This window comes from Macrobrachium nipponense, chromosome 19 (genome assembly GCF_015104395.2).
Source record: "Macrobrachium nipponense isolate FS-2020 chromosome 19, ASM1510439v2, whole genome shotgun sequence".
In the NCBI taxonomy this organism is placed as follows: domain Eukaryota; kingdom Metazoa; phylum Arthropoda; class Malacostraca; order Decapoda; family Palaemonidae; genus Macrobrachium; species Macrobrachium nipponense.
In genome coordinates, this window is record NC_061088.1 from 36,074,073 (window position 1) to 36,092,126 (window position 18,054).

At 41.5% G+C, this 18,054-nt stretch overlaps 1 protein-coding gene across 1 annotated transcript in view; it reads left to right on the top strand.

The window, feature by feature from the left end:
* Nucleotides 1-18,054, top strand: part of LOC135216236 (beta-arrestin-1-like) — a 302,438-nt gene that overhangs the window by 267,735 nt on the left and 16,649 nt on the right. Inside the window, 3 exon segments of the mRNA XM_064251394.1 lie at nucleotides 2,321-2,407; nucleotides 3,051-3,203; nucleotides 4,671-4,961. Coding sequence (XP_064107464.1) covers nucleotides 2,321-2,407; nucleotides 3,051-3,203; nucleotides 4,671-4,961 — 531 coding nt within the window.

The following is an 18,054-nucleotide window of genomic DNA, read 5'->3' on the forward strand; positions in this document are numbered from 1 at the left end:
CAGTAAAAAGCAGGTAAGTGTTCACTTCTGTCGCACAATCACACATGTGATTTTCTTCCTTGGCTGCAGATCCCTTTTTATTGCACTTATCGTCGATGTTGCTCATTTATTTCTTCATCAGTTGTCACAGCAAGTTTTCTCCTGACACCATATCATGTTTGGCATAAAGGACAACGAAGACAGATCATATTTTATCGTATTTATTTGGCACTGAATAAATACATGTTGATCTTGAAGAGTGGGAAAAACAACAACGAGAGTAATACTTTGCATGCGTGACAACAAGACTAGTAATAGTAGTAGAGAATATGACATTAGTAGTTCTCTATTTTATGTGGCCAAGACCATCCTTACCTGATATTCGGCCATTGTGGTTTTTAGACTACTGGTAGGATATTCCCTTAGAAAGGGGGTTCCTACTTAATCTGGTTAGGCTACAGGCTATTCTGGGTTTTTATCACCTTTCAGGATACATAAGCTACATACTATGTAGCCTTACCATTAGGGTACCATATCGGTATCATCCTCTAGTCGTAAAAACTGTGTTATATTATCAAATCTAGGATACTGTTTATATCTAGTCCTTGGCTATTTGGGCTAAACTACCACTTGGCAGACCAACACTAGGATGTTTCCTAAATTGTTCTCTCTTAGCCTAGTATAGGGTATTGCCTAATCCAGATTATTCTAGATCATTCATAATGTAAAGGCTATATGAAAATTCAGAAACTTACTCATATGTAAACTCATAGTTAGTTGGGCTAACATTTTTGTCTAACCCAGGTTGTTTATATCTGGCCCTAAGCTATTTGGTCTACTATATAAAACAGGCTACCACTTAGTATGTATAGGTTATTGTCTATCATGATTAGTTAAATTACCTATTAACCAGGTGTAATTTGTAGCCTTCAAGCTACACTGCTACCTCATAGCCCATTTGGTCTACTGTTGTTGGTCTACTATATAAAACAGTACATAACTTACTAATGTGAAGCTTGATAGTTAGGCCATCACCTAGTCTAGGTTATTGCCTAATCAACCCAGATTATTTAATTCGCTTTTAAGGGTGTGCACATGATAGCCTAGCGTACTAAGACTATACAGGCTATATAAAGGAAAAAGTCTGTAGCCTTTTATCTAATCCTAAGGTCTTTGGTGTAAACTTATGCTACTGCCCAGGTCCATAACAGGATAAGTCTACGTTTTACCTTAATTCAGGTTACTACCTAATCCAGGTATGTAATTTTAGTTCACCCTTAAGGATATATAATCTTAGGTTATAGGGTACAGTCTAGCTAACTTATTCTCATACTGCCTAGTAGGTTATTGACATCATTATCTGAAAGGATTATCTATACATGTATATTAATAATTGTGAAACATTTCATAAAACTTCTAAATAGAATGATAAATTCTTCAAAACAATTTGTGCTTTTACAAATAAGAATCAGAAATCATGAGAAGTGACGATGTGTGCTTGCGAAAAAACTGGTTTACAGCTTTTCACACAATTAAATTATTGTTCTACAGTCTAAACTAAAAAAAAATTTAACTGGAGCTTAAAATTATGCTCTTAGCTTTCAACTTAGATTTTCCATGATCCTCAGTAATGAAATCAAGGCAGTGAAAATCTTAAATAACAGAGCACTGGTTTCAGTACATTTTACACTTCTGACCAGAAAAAAGTTCATAATGGTGTCTTAGTCCGTTTCTGGTCATTTGTAAACAATATGATGGCACATATGCACATAGCCACTTCTTGTGAATTTTGACGTAGGTAAACTGGATTCAACACTCACCAAGGATAAGAGAATACCCTCTTATCCTGAGTCCAATTATACTCTTATCATGTGTTACAATGGAATACCTGGCCACAAGACCAGCTAAAAGAGAATTCTCTGACATTTTTCGGGTCAATATGGAGCTCTGGTTAGACCATGGAAATGGTAACTCCTTGAGGACAAGACAGTGACTACACTATAAAAAAATAATCATATTGTAATGCCCTTTGTATACATCCATTAAAATAGTTACAGTATAGTACTACTAATACATCTGCTTATCTGTAAATCTTAGTTATCTGTGAAATTTTCTGTGCCATTGTACATACTAGTTTGCTTAAAAAGGTGAAAGATGTCTCTCTCCATTGTTTCACTTTCCTTGTAGTCAAATAATCTGATTACAGTATATATATTTAGATTACTTTTATAATTTTTTTTTTGAAGTAGACAATTAGTTAAATAGATACAGTATACATATTATGTATTTTATTTTGAAATGCTTGCAAAACATCATAGAAATCAATTTTCTTTTATTTCAGTATCACAGATTCTTGTCAGAAGGAAAACCTGGGGATCATTGTGCAATATAAGGTGAAAGTTAAATTGATTCTGGGACCCCTTGTTGGGTAAGTATGAAGCAGGATTTGTTTATTTTATTCAACAGTTGACTTCTAACGATTATATGCATGATGCCCTGTAGATTTAAGTACTTGGTTTCATGTTCCTGGCTTAAATTCTAATATACAAGGGGTAACACAAAGCTGCAACTTTGGCTGTGGGACATAATATTATAAGAATAAAATTAAAAGATGGAGATAGTTACCAACACTGTATTTACTAGTTACAAATCTCAGATATGAAAAATCTTGAAACAGAGAACGTTTCAGAATAACAGCAAAGTAGTAAGAGAATTTTGTGTAAATTAACTAAATGTTTCCATGGTCAAAAACCAAAATGTAGTATTGTTATGTGGTACTCTGCTTTTTATTGTGAAGTAGGCCAGATATATCTAACTTAACATTCATTACCCCAGTGATATTGAGTCTGAGTTATTATATTAAATTACTGGTTAACTTAAAATTTTCTTTGCCTTGGTGAAATTTTAAATTGTAGGATACTCTTCAGTTTTGTAAAAATGATATGGAGAGAAAATTTGTTCTAATGAAAAACCATGATTAATAAAGCTGTGTCTAGCTTTGTATATTTGTATACAGTTGTATGCCATTGTGCAAAATTTTTCTTTTAACTGAAATTATTTATCATCCATAGTGACTTAGTGGCAGAATTACCCTTCACTTTGATGCATCCAAAACCAGAAGAGGAACAGGAGAGCAACAAGCCAGCAGCACCAGCTACTTCCTCACCCACCCAAGATTCTGATTCAGCTCCTCCTGTTGACACAAACCTCATTGAACTGGACACGTTAGTATTTTGGCATTATTTATTTTGTTTGTTTAGAAGAATTTTCTGTCGAGGAGCAATGATACTTCTTGTAACCAAAATGAAACAGCAGTATTTTAGTCTTTACAGCATTTTCCATGGCTGAATGAAAATGATAGTTTCGTAATCTTTTTTGCTTTTCATTTCCAAGGATAAAAACAGAGCAGTGACTTGTTAATTACATATATAAAGTGGTCCTTTATATGTATTGTGAGAAGTACCTGTGACTATCATTATTATTGCTTTTATGCCAGGTTGCCATTTACACGTTAGAATAGGATTTCAGTGATCATTGCCATCCTTAGACTGTTTTTTTTTTAAATGTCAGTTAGTGAAATGTTTCATTTTCTGTCTGGGAGTGGAGATTTTCAGGCAAGAGTAAATACATTAACCTGTTTTACTTCAGAAAATAATTTGGACATTAATGTTTGCACCACTTCTGTATTACAGATTTCCTTAGAAATTAATTTAATATGAACATCATCAACATTAATTGCTTGGAAACACCTGAAGTTAATAGGGATATGTTGAGATACCTAGTTACTTATGAATTTTCCTATATCAGTCACATCATTCGAATGGCCAAATCTGCTTTTATTGTTAAGATTCCATAATCTCCTCTCATCAAACTCATCTCATCATCAGTTGTTAAAGTTTTTAATGATAAGTTTATTGTACTAAATCTTTTATACTAATAAATTTCACATTAGACCAAATTCAGTAGTGTCTTTTGTGCAGAATATTTATAATGTTCAAATTAACTTTCAGCATATTTAATTTGTTTATTTCAGCATATTTAATTTGTTTATTGTAATTGTATTAAAGTATTTGAATTCTTCTGAATGCCATTTTTAAATCTGATCGGGTTAAAGTATATCATCATTCCAAGGAATGCAAGAGGACTGTAATAATTAATAAATAGTAATTTTAGTATCTCTTTCAAACTGGCGGGTCTATTGATTGATTAATAACCATAGCGATTTTTCAAGAGGACATGATTTTGTTACCTTTTTTTGTATGTCTAGACATTAGACAACTTTTGCCATATTAGTGACTGGCACAATGTTACTTGAAACTCTTTAAACCAATTCCTTTCTCTTTAGAAAATGTTTGCCCTGAGAATGAATCATTTAAAAATTTTTGAAGTCTTTCAACTTCTTTGTGTTCATTGATGAAATGTTTATGAAGTAAATTAGGAAAGCAAAAGACATATGTTATTTCAGCATTTAATTCTGTGGTATGGTATGATACTACTACAAAGGTGAAGAATATCAATATTTTGAAATAATACTCACTTTCAACTAACCAATACTGCTGAATTGTGTTAGTAACCCGAACCCCAAAACTCTCTTGCTCAACCATTTAAGTGTTTTTGTGAGCTAAATTTGTGTACTGAACTTCCATGCAATAGGAGAATAGAGGTATCTCATCAAGTGCTGGCTACCACAGGAATTCTTCCTTTGGAAATAAACCAACGGGGCTGAATAACCCTTCTGAAGTAGATGACATCTGCATAAATCACACAGTGTTCGGATCACTCAAAAGCAAGTTAGAGCAGGTGGTGGAGAAACTAGGCAGGATGAGAAGTGGTAGAAGGGAAGACACCCCTGGGAGTGTCAGACCTGTTGGTCACTCAGGGGAGGGAACTCCTGAGGGAATCTGCGCACAGTCCAGCATCATGCAGTCTGCTAATGTCAATGTTGATTTAATCACTTTAAATAAAGATGAAGGATGTTCATTGTGGGTACTGGTGTGGCTTGAAACCATTGCATGGTTTGCTTTTTGAGTGACTGATAAACTACCCGTTTTCTTGGTTTGCTGCGAGTTCCAGGTCAAACTTATCTCGATAGAAGTACAGTCGACCCCCAGGATTCGCGGGGCATGGAGACCATAACCCCTGCAAATAGCTAAAATCCACTAATACTTGACACCCCTCTCAAAATGCTTATACGTAACCGCCTATTTTGATATAGTTCAAACATCAAAAACCCTCTCAAAAATGCTTACCATATATGCCAGCATGTGAGGCGACTCTGTGTATAAGATGACCTCCAATATTCATGAAAAATTTAGGCTTAGAGGTATGTTCGCTGTATAACAAGACTCCCGATTTATTAAGTTAAATAACTCAATCAGCTGATGTAAGTTAATTGGTACATAAATAAAAACAATAATTATTGGAATTATTGGACCAAAAATGTGTAAAATTGGTATCTAGAAGGTTTTAAAATTTTTGGCAAGCTAACCATTACAAAAAAATACTGTTTTAGTTCCTTATGAAAAATATATTGTAAACATCACGACAAATTGTCAATGCCTGTGACGTCACTATCAAAGGAATAATACCTGTTGGAGGTAGATCCCTATGAATATAGTATACCTTTAAAATTGGGAAGAATCCTGATATTAAGGATAATGGGAACTATTGGTATCACAAAACACTTTAGTTTAATTATAAAGTACTACTAAGGAAATATTGGCCTTTAGTGAACATCAAGGCTCGTAAGTCAAGCACAACTGGGAACATGAATAATGAGCATACTGCAAAATGTTTTGGGCAAAAACACACATGTACTTCATTTAATTTACTACATTTATAAATAAAGTAGCTGCAGTTTTCAAACCCAGCATTGATAATTTACAAAAGAAAAGTATCTCTGAATTAAGTTTTATTTGGCAACTAAAGATAATGATGAAATCGGTAAAATGAAATCACCTGATTATTTTAAGAATGTAAACAAAACCAGAATTCAAATGGCAGATCGCTCTGTTCTTATTATAATATGATATGGTAATAATATATGATATATGAGTAGATACAGTAAAACAACTGTTTTATTAAAATGATCATTATTTTCAAAACACAAGTATTATTCGACTTTTGCTATTGGATATCTGTCAGTGTAACAATCTAACTGGGGCGACAGTCTCTTTCTCTCTCTCTCTCCAACCATAATACTGATGATGATGCTCCATCCTCCACTAAGAAATTCTGTGGTTTGGAATTACAGATGAAGCTATTATAACCTGTACCAACATAAACAACTGAATTGAGAAACAGCTGATTGCTGACATAATTTGCCGTAACTATCGAGCGTTATTAAGAGTTGTGTTAAAGTTGTCATGTTGTTGAACCCTGCCGATTCTCAACGGTACCTTCTAAAAGTAGATATGAAATATAATATATTTTTACTCATTCTTCAGGCAATGGAGAGTAGAAGAAAGAATCCTGGTAAACTGAAGCTGCAGGTTATAGCCAAGGCTGAATAAAATTAATAAGGGAGCAGGCAAAAGTGATGTCCAGAACTTGCAAAATCACACTGAATGCTTATACAATCAAGTATTGTGCATGTTTGAAACCTAACCGTTCATTTGCAAGGAAAAGTATCTGAATTACATGTTTTCTAGCAGCTAATGCAATGAAGATATCAATAGTACTGTATCAGCCAAGATTTTGAGAGTGTAAACAATATCAAATGTAAATAGCCTACAATTAAAATAGGTTTATATAGCTTTTCAGTTTTTAGGATTACAAACCCAGAGCTCCCTCATCCTTACATCTAATTATGGTAATTATCCATAGTGATAATTGTAATTACAGTTTTTTTTTTTACAGTATCAATAGTTGTGTTGCTAGTAATTCAATTGAATTACATAAGGTTTTTACCATTATTACAGATGTTTTGTTTACAGTGTCGATAGGTGTGATGATAGTTAAATATTGTCACAACTATCAACACTAGGGGTTAGCCTGTCATTAAAAGTCTTGACAGGATTTAAGGTTTGCTTTTTATACTCAGCATATAAGATGAACTCCATTTTGGGGGAGATTTTTAAAGGTTTTTAAAAGGTCAACTTAGATGCCGGCATATATGGTATACCTGCCTATTTTAATAGTTTTATTATTATGAAAAATGTATTTGGTCACGAAAATAATATGAAAATACAGTAATTAGTGAATATTTCTGTGAAAACCTCTACGAATAGGTGAGTTTTCTGCGAATAATGTGGATTTACGTGGATATACGTATGTTCCACAGAAAACTCCATGAATTGGTGAAACTACAAATCCAGAACCACAAATAGGAGGGGGCAACTGTCACGGTGCATGTAAATGTTCCATATATGTCCATGTAGTAATATAGTCAGTCTACTACATAAAACATTCAACCAGTTGCTGTTCATTAGTTTGTGAACAGTTGTAAACCCAAACACTACAAGACTTAAGGTACCAACCACACTGCTTGATTACTTTTGTTAGAAAATTCCAGAAAGATGTTGCACCATACTGGGATGTGAACTATTTTGGAAATAAGTAAGAATGAAGACAATTTTAAAGTCCTTAATTTGAGCTTGTTTATCACAACGGCTCTTGCAGACAACAAATTAATAATTTTTTTATAGTCTTGCGATGAACTGGATGATGTGAATGTTTGTGGTCAACATGTTTTTTGTTATTAAACTCAAAATATAGTCTGGTTCATCATTTGTGATTTACTTCCATGTAATCACAGCATTGAAATCTGATGAGCCCTCACCGAGTCAAAATATGACTTGGTGCTGGTTTAAGTACATTGTAATAATGCCACTAAAATTAAATCTTAGGTAGGTGGTCTTTAATGCATTTTTTTATAATAAATTGTGACCAAAGATTAAGTATAGTGCATACCTCTTAGTTATCCAAATAATGTTTTATAAATTTTAAGACTAAACCACTAAAATCATTTGTAACATGTAAACAAATGACTGAATACTGTATTCGCAAATACTTAGTGTCTATAGTTATATTTTATTTACGCACATTGCTATCTGAAGTATATGATCTCCAGTTATGAACTCTGAAGTTTTATCTTTAACTTGAGATACTAAGAACCAAAAATATAGATATACAAATGAAACTGTCACAAAATATGATATATGCCATATCCAAGATACGGTTGTTTTTTTTTCTGTATTTTTGCACTGTTAGAGTAACATGATATTGTTAAGATACAATAAAGTTTGTTCATACTTACCTGGCAGATATATATATAGCTGTATTCTCTGAAGTCCGACAGAATTTCTAAAAACTTACGACACACGTAGTGGGAGTAGGGTGGTTAGTACCCATTCCCGCCGCTGGGAGGCGGGTATCAGGAACCATTCCCATTTTCTATCAGATTTCTATCTCCACTGTCTCCTGAGGGGAGGTGGGTGGGTACTTAAAATATATATATCTGCCAGGTAAGTATGAACAAACTTTATTGTATCTTAACAATATCATTTTGTTCATGAAACTTACCTGTCAGATATATATATAGCTGAATCCCACCTTTGGCAGTGGGAGAGACAGAAAAGGATTTAGGAAACATATATATGTAGATGATTGACATCTTGGTTCCTTACCTGTTAGCATAGCTGACTTCGTGATTACTGTCACCCAAGCCCTGCATCTGCTTCACTAGAGTTACCAACAAGGTAGAGACCTGTTTAGTTGGTGCGCTCTAGATGATCTGCCAACGGGGACGAGACCACAATGTGACTAGACCATGACCATACTCAAGAGGACAACGAGGCAAAAACCACCACCTAAGTTAGCCTAATCAAATACTCCCATATACCAAAGGCTAAAAGAAGGGAAGACCGCATCGGCGGCCGACCCTATAACCATAAACATTGCGAACATTAAAAAAACTCACCTACCCTTTCTATGGGAAAGGATGAGTGCTACCCCAAGATAGTGTCTGCGGCGATGTATGGTCCAAGAGAGTAACAGTTCTCATATGTCGTTCTGACCTCCCGTAAATAGTGCGAGGCGAACACCGAGTTACTTCTCCAAAAAGTGGCACTTAAAATATCTTTGAGAGCCATATTTTCTGAAAGGCTATAGAAGTCGAAAATAGCCCTTACTTCATGAGCGTTAACTTTTAAAAGCTTAAAGTTCACTACTTGACAATAAGCGTGCGCTCCTTAATGGTGTTCCTCAAAAAGAATGCCAGTGCATTCTTAGACATGGGCATATTAGGCCTCTTAACCGAACACCATAAATTCTCCGCAGAACCTCTACACTCCTTTGTCCTACGAAGATATTCTTTAAGAGCCCTAACAGGACACAGGATCTTTCTGGCTCTTGACCAATGATTTCTGCCATACCTTTTATTTTTTTCGAACGTCCTAGGCCAAGGGTTGGAAGGGTTCTCATTCTTAGCCAGGAATGACATACTCAAAGAGCAGATTGCATTATGCCCTTTGAAGCCGACGTGTTTACTAATCGCCTGTATCTCGCTAACCTCTTCGCCGTCGCCAGAGCAGTTAGGAATACAGTCTTCTTCGTCAAATCTCGCAAAGAGGCAGAGTAAATAGGTTCGAAGCGGCTTGACGTTAAAAACTTGAGAACCACGTCCAGATTCCACGAAGGCAACTTAGCCATCGGTACCTTGGTGGTCTCAAAAGATTTCAGTAGATCATGAAGGTCTTTATTATTAGCAAGGTCAAGACCTCTATGTCGAAAAACTACAGACAAGACACTTCTGTAGCCTTTAATGGTAGACACTGCGAGCTTTAAATCTCGTCTTAGATAAAGAAGGAAGTCGGCGATCTGGCTCACAGAGGTCGTGGTAGAGGAAACTCCTTTCTTCCTACACCAGCTCCTAAAAGCTGCCCACTTCGAACTGGTAAACGCGAATTGACGAAAAGTCTTCTCGCGGTGGCGATAGCTTTAGCCACAGGTTTCGAAAAAACCTCTTGCTCTGGCCAACTTCTGGATAGTCTGAACGCAGTCAGACTCAGAGCGGAGAGGTTTTTGTGGTACCTCTCGAAGTGGGGCTGTTTGAGTAGATTCCTCTCCTTAAAACGGGGAGAGATCTCGGAAAATCCACCAGGTAGGACATCACCTCTGTGAACCAGATCGCTGCAGGCCAAAAGGGGGCGATTAACGTCAACCTCGTCCCCTCCGAAGCTGTGAACTTTCTCATCACTTCCCCCAGAATCTTGAAGGGGGGAAACTGCTAGCAGGTATAGGGCCGCCGTCCAATCCCATAACAGGGCGTCTACTGCTACTGCCCCCGGATCGAGAACTGGGGAGCAGTAAAGAGGAAGTCTCGTCGTCCTTGCGGTTGCAAAAACGTCCACCAAGGGGCGTCCCCAAAAGACTCCACAGCTCCTGGCATAACGTTCTTGATTGAGGGTCCACTCTGTCGGCCAGCAACTGACCTTGTCGACTGAGGAGATCCGCCTGGACGTTCTCGACTCCGGCAATGAACCTTGTCAAGATCGTGATCTCTCTTGCCTTCGCCCAAATCAGAATTTCCCTTCGCTAGAGCGAACGGAGCGAGAGTGTGTTCCTCCTTGTTTCTTCAAGTATGCCAGGGCTGTGGTATTGTCCGAGTTGACTTGAACCACTCGACGGGAGACTTTGTCCTGAAAGAACTGGAGCGCTAATTGAACCGCTGCCAGCTCCTTGAAGTTGATGTGCCAGGCTACCTGTTCCCCCTCTCCAGGTGCCTGACACTTCCTCCCCCCCTAGTGTTGCTCCCCACCCGTGGATGACGCGTCGGAGAACAACACTAGGTCGGGGTTCCGAAGCTTGACGGGATATGAGAGCTTTAACGGATCGAGCCACCATCTTAGATGGCTCTTCACCTCTTTCTGAGATGGTTAGGATCATATCGAAGTTGTCCTTCTCTGTCCCAATTGTCCGACAGGAAGAACTGAAGAGGTCGGAGATGTAGCCTCCCCAGGGAAACAAACTTCTCCAGCGAGGAATGGTCCCCAGCAGACTCATCCATTCCCTCACCGAGCATGAATCTTTCCCTAGAAAGGCTGACACTTTCTCTATGCCTTGTTGCTGACGTTCCTGGGACGGAAAAGCCCGAAAGCCACTGAATCCATCTGAATCCCCAGATACACGATGGACTGTGTTGGGGTCAGATGTGACTTTTCAAAGTTCACCAGAAGTCCCAGGGACGCAGCTAAAGACAGAGTCGTTTTCAGGTCCTTCAGGCAACCGGGTCTGCGAAGAAGCTCGTATGAGCCAGTCGTCCAGGTAGAGCGAGATCCTGATGTTGGAAAGATGGAGCCACCTCGCCACATTCTTCATTAAGATGGTGAACACGAATGGGCCATACTCAGACCGAAACAAAGAGCCCTGAACTGAAACACCTTTCCTTTCAGGACGAACCGAAGGTACTTCATAGACTGGGGGTGTATCGGGACGTGAAAGTATGCGTCCTGAAGATCGAGTGATACCATCCAATCCCCCGGTCTTAAGGCCCCTAGAACTGACTGAGGTGGTCTCCATCTTGAACTTTTGCTTTTCTATATAGAGGTTTTCAAGACGACTTACGTCCAAGACTGGCCGCCACCCTCCCGAGTGTTCGGAACAAGAAACAATCTGTTGTAAAATCCTGGCGTAGCCAGGTCTAAGACCTGTTCCACTGCTCGTTTCTCGAGCATCTGCTCGAGCAGATCGAAAAGAATCCTTTGCTTTTCTTGAGGATATGACGGGGACAAGTCCCTGGGAGTGGAAGTCAGAGGGGGAGGCTTTACGAACGGAATCTTTTACCCCTTCTCTATGATGTTGAGAGACCAGGTGTCTGCCTCTCTTTCTCTCCAGGCTCCTCCAAACAACTGAAGCCTAGCTCCTACCGGTGACTGAAGGCACGCATTCTCACTTCTTGCCCCTGGACTTAGCCGGGGCTCTACCTCTAGGAAGACCTCTTCCTCGGGATACAGATCTAGCTGAAGATCCTCCACGAAAGGGCTTCTGCTTCTTAAACGACTGAACTCCTGAAGACGTGGAAGGGACAGCAGGAATCTTTTACCCCTTCTCTATGATGTTGAGAGACCAGGTGTCTGCCTCTCTTTCTCTCCAGGCTCCTCCAAACAACTGAAGCCTAGCTCCTACCGGTGACTGAAGGCACGCATTCTCACTTCTTGCCCCTGGACTTAGCCGGGGCTCTACCTCTAGGAAGACCTCTTCCTCGGGATACAGATCTAGCTGAAGATCCTCCACGAAAGGGCTTCTGCTTCTTAAACGACTGAACTCCTGAAGACGTGGAAGGGACAGCAGGACGTCTCGACGACTGCGTCAAAAGGTCTTGAGTAGCTTTCTCCTGCAGACTTACTGCCAGATCCTTCACCAAAGCCTGGGGGAAGAGATGACTCGAGAACGGCGCATACAAAAGTTCTGTCTTCTGTGCGGGAGAGACAGACTTAGCCGCAAAATTACAATACAACGATCTCTTCTTCAACACGCCTGCTGAAAAATGAGATGCTAATTCTCTGAGCCATCCCTGACGGCCTTGTCCATGCATGACAAAACACTGGACAGCTCCCCCAAGCTGATCGAATCTGGCTTACGCGACTGGTTGTCTAGTTACTCCGAGACACCAGTCTAAGAAGTTAAATACTTCTAAGGATCTAAACAGACCCTTCAACAGATGATCCATCTCTGACGTAGTCCACGACACCTTCGCTGAGGCTAACAGAGCTCTTCTTGAAGGCATCTACAAGGATGTGGCGAAATCTCCCTGTGCTGACGTCGGAACCTTCAAACCTAACTCCTCACCGGTTTCATACCACATCCCTGCCTTACCGCTAGCCTAGACGGAGGCAGGGCGGAAAAGTGGTGCTTCCTTTAGCTTTCCTAGTCTCCATCCAAGTGTTAACTTTCCGGAAAGCCCTCTTGGTAGACAAAGACGTTTTCATCTTAACAAACCCTGGTGTCTTCTTAGCTTTCGACGACGAAAACTGCGATGGAGGAGAAGGAGGAGCAGCAGGAAGGAAGGTATCGAGGTCCAAAAGAATCACGGAGCAGCCGAGCCAAAACTTGATAGTCTGAAGAAGACGACGTCGAGGGTTGTTCTTCATCAACCCTCCTCCGAAGAACAGCTCAATTCCCCTTCTTCCTTACCCGGGGTTAAACTCCGAAGAAAGAGGAAGAGACCTTTCGCTCCAAGTCTCCTATCAGACCGATGACGAGAAGAAGAGGGTAACTATCCTTAACAGAATCGTTAGCCGATACAGGAACAGCAATCACAACTTGAGTAGAACGCGGAAGTAGAACGGAAAGACGTGTAGCGTCATCTAAAAGACTCGGGAATAACGTCCGATCGAGAGCGAACTTCCGTACTCGCGTCCAAGACGCTCTTACGACGATGTCTATTAGCGTCCATCGGAGCGTCAAACTAGCGGTCCCTCCGAGGCGTCCAACGAAGCGTCCAAAACTCAGCGTCCAAGTGAGCGTCCAACGAAGCGTCCAAAGAAGCGATGAGCGGAGCGTCCCTCCTAGCGTCCCTCGAAGCGTCTCTACGATCGTCCCGCGAAGATACAGGAATTGACACTTGACGAGCGTCCCGATGAACGTCAACACAAGCATGACGCAGCGGAGCGGTGCGTTCCAAATTCCGTCCGTCAGAAACTAAAGCATCTTCATCAGAAACGTCAATGTCGGAACGCCGAGCGTCCTCACGTCGAGAAGAGAGGGCAGACTGAAGAAACCTCTCTCTCTCCTGACGTTTACTTCCACCTCTAGACAAACGCTGGGGAGAACGAAGTCTAGACGACGAAATACCATGAAACGGGGACGAAAGATGAGCAGGCGGAGAAGACTGTCTTGATCTCTTGATCGGAAGTCTATCATCCTTCTTACGGCCAGAAACCGTTTCCTTCTGCTTAAGTAAAGCATCCAGTTGTCGCTGCATAGCAAGGATTACCTCCGTCTGCGAAGGATCTATACGAGGAGAAGAGCCATGCCTGCGAGAAGGTGAGGGGCAAGGGGACGCCTTCTTCCTTCTCCCAGGAACAGCCTTAGCTCTAGAGCGACTGGGGCGCTCAAAGTCGTCCTCATCGGAAGACGACTTAGCCTTCTTCTGGGGCGGAAAGGACACGCTTTCCGGAGAAGAATGCCAAACCGACAAAGCATGACGTGAAGCGTCCTGATCTTGAAACGTCCTCTTCAACGGTCGCGAATCCGAACGAGATTCCCACCCCTTGCGCGGGGAGGACGCGTCGGAAGACGAGAAACAATCCTTTAGGACACGTGCTCGAGCACGCTCCTTAGCAGCCTGGGAAGCGTCAACAGGTACTGCTGAAGGGACGTCAGATCGGTGGGGGATCCCCGTAACCCTCCTTCGACATGCCCTCTCCCTGAGTCCTGGGAGTCCGGCAGAGGTCCCAGCCTAGAGGCGCTATAGGGCCGATCTGACGCCCCCTCCACTTCACTGGGGGCACTATCACTACACTTAGCACTTTCCCTGTTTTCAAGGGCTAGAACCTTAGATTCCAGAGTTTTCAAAGAATCTAAAATAAGCGAAAGGGCATTACCCTCCGCAGACACCACTTGAGGGCCCGAAGGCAACACTACGGGGTTGAGGAGTCACAAAATCTAAAGAAGGGTTAGAAGGGGTTACATTATTACCCTGTCTACTACCCGATTTACTCTTGGAGGAAGACCTCCTGATCCTATCACGCTCTAATTTATTTACATAGGATTCATAAGTCTTCCATTGAGCATCATTCAAACTTTCACACTCCGTGCAGCAAAAATCATACCTACACACTTGCCCCCTACAACCTTTACACACTGTGTGAGGATCCACCAAAGCTTTTGGTAACCTCACCTTGCATTCGTCTTTCATACACACTCTGGCACTAGCCGAACTAGAACCTGACATATTTAAGGAAAAAACCAAGCCAAAATCAAAAACAATCCAAAATCACGTATGCCAAGCTATCGATCCAATAACAAATAACCAAAAAGTCAAGAGGATACTCAAGCAAAGAAAGTTTTCCAAAATCCTGAGGCGGAGGTGCTGTAAACAGATGTTTACAACACCGGCGACAGAAGAAATCTGATAGAAAATGGGAATGGTTCCTGATACCCGCCTCCCAGCGGCGGGAATGGGTACTAACCACCCTACTCCCACTACGTGTGTCGTAAGTTTTTAGAAATTCTGTCGGACTTCAGAGAATACAGCTATATATATATATGACAGGTAAGTTTCATGAACAAACTGCATTTTTGTACATGAACTTCCCTGCCAGATATATACTTAGCTTAGGTCTCTGACGTCACGACAGAAAATTCAAAACTCGCGGCACACGCTACAGGTAGGTCAGGTGATCTACCTTACCCGCCGCTGGGAGGCGGGTGTAAGAACCAGTCCCCCTTTCTTGTCAGATTATTTTCTGTCGCCGGCTGGACAACACCTGTTGTTCAGTCCTTACGATAGTTAAAATTCGTTCTCGTTGCCGACGATTTGGATTTTGGTGAAGTACCCTTTGTTTGTTGGCTTGGCATACGCTTTTTGGACTGTTTTTTGGATTTTTCTTTTGGATTTCTCTTACATATCTATAATCATGGATGATTCTGAAGTTAAGAAACCTAGTTTATTTAGGGTTTGTTCAGAGAAGGAATGTAAAGTTAGGCTTCCTAAAGCTGCATTAGATCCTCACTCGGTATGTGCGTCTTGTAGAGGGAATGAATGCTCTTTTATTAACCCTTGCAAAGAGTGTGAGAATTTGGATGAGGATGGTTGGAAGGCTCTTTCTTCTTATGTGAGAAAGTTAGAGAAGGATAGGGTGCGCAAGGCTTCTTCAAAGAGTTCTAGTAGATCGAGGGTGAGTGAAGTTGACGCTGAGAATCCTGTAGTAGAAGTAGTTCCTTCTCCAGTTTCAGCCCCTGCGCCCAGCTTTGAACCCGAAGATTCGTTTTCGGAAGTTGCTTCTGGGAGAGCCTCGATCAGGAGTAAGGAGAGCCTCGCTCGCTCTCGACAAGGTAAGAGTATGTTCAGATCAACTCCGACAACACTACAGCCCTGGCTTACATTCGGAAACAGGGGGGGACTCACTCTTTCTCCCTGTACGAGACAGCGAGATCGCTCCTCTTGTGGTCAGAGGAAAGGAACATAAGGCTTCTCACCAGGTTCGTACAGGGAGAAAGAAATGTCAGAGCGGATCTGCTAAGCAGAAGGAATCAAGTCCTTCCCTCAGAGTGGACTCTACACGCGGACGTATGCCAGGAGCTGTGGAGGACGTGGGGCAGGCCCCATCTCGATCTATTTGCGACCTCCAGGAATGCGCGGATAGATCTATACTGCTCCCCTATTGCAGACCCAAGAGCAGTGGCAATAGATGCATTCCTGATGGATTGGAGGAATCTGGATCTTTACGCGTTCCCGCCTTTCAAGATTATAGGGGAAACGTTAAGGAAATTCGCAGCGTCAGAGGGAGCAAGGATGACGTTGATAGCTCCGTTCTGGCCCGCCCACGACTGGTTCACAGAGGTACTGGAATGGCTGGTGGATGTCCCAAGATCCCTACCTCTAAGAGTCGATCTGCTCAAACAGCCCCACTTCGACAGGTTTCACAAAAACCTCCCCGCTCTCAGTCTGACTGGATTCAGACTATCAAGAGTCTCGTCAGAGCTAAGGGCTTTTCGGCAAAGTCTGCAAGGGCTATTGCCAATGCACGTAGACCTTCCACATCTAGAGTCTACCAGTCGAAGTGGGATGTTTTTCGACGCTGGTGCAGGACTCATAAAGTTTCCTCCTCCAGTACCTCTGTGACGCAGATTGCAGATTTCCTTATCTTCCTGAGGGAAAAATGCGGGTTGGTTGTCTCCACCATCAAGGGATACAGGAGCATGCTTTCCTCAGTTTTTCGTCATAGAGGATTAAACATATCTGAGGACAAGGACCTCCATGATTTAATCAGATCGTTTGAAACGGTTAAAAGAACCTCCTCCTTAGTGCCTAGCTGGAATCTAGATGTCGTGCTGCTCTTCCTGAGGTCCTCAAGGTTCGAACCTCCCCATGCTGCTTCGTTCAGAGACCTTTCGATGAAGACTCTTTTTCTCTGTGCGTTAGCGTCAGCGAAGAGGGTCAGCGAGCTGCAGGCTCTAGAAGGTGAGGTAGGTTTCCAAGGAGGCTCCGCGGTTTGCTCTTTTCTTCCGGCTTCCTAGCCAAGAATGAAAACCCTTCTTCGCCGTGGCCCAGGAGCTTTGAAATCAAAAGCTTATCCTCCTTAGTTGGGACAGAAGAGGAGAGATCTCTTTGCCCGGTGAGAAGCCTGAAATATTATCTTCAGAGGAAGAAAAGACTTGCTGCTAATGAGAGCAATCTCTGGTGCTCTGTAAGGGACCCCAGTAGGCCCTTATCTAAAAATGCACTCTCATTCTTTATCAGGAATATTATTAGAGAAGCACACACTTCTTGCAATCAGCAACAGTTTAACCTTCTGAAAGTCAAGGCGCACGAAGTACGGGCCATCGCGACGTCTTTGGCTTTCAAGAAGAATTTGTCATTACAAAACCTTATGAAGGCCACTTTTTGGAGGTGTGAATCAGTCTTCTCTAATCACTACCTAAAGGGACGTATCGATTACGTATGATAAGTGTTTTGGGCTAGGCCCTTACGTATCGGCGGATTCAGTGCTGGGGCAGGGAGCTGAAACACATCCTTTTTAATCCTTTTTCCCTGTTAGTTTTAAGTTTGAGTTTTTTTTGGTTGTACAAAGGAGGTTGCAGGAGGCAGCTCCTTCTTTCGTATACTAATGTTAGTATTTGGTTAGGTGATCGGTTGTGCTTGAGGCTCCTTGCAATTGGTAGTTGATAGGCTCTGGCATGTAAGCGGGTTGATCCCCATTGACCAGATCCTGCTTGGATTCTGCCAAGTAAGTGGACTCAGTTCCCCATTGGTAGACCCAAAGAGTTCTTCAGCCATAGGTCACGCCCTCGCTGAGACTCTTTAGGCAACGCAGACTAATAGACAGTAACTATGAAGTCTTCTGACTAAATCAGGTAAGAACCAGAGGTTTATATTATGTATTCCTTTAACATGTGTTGTCCCACTTT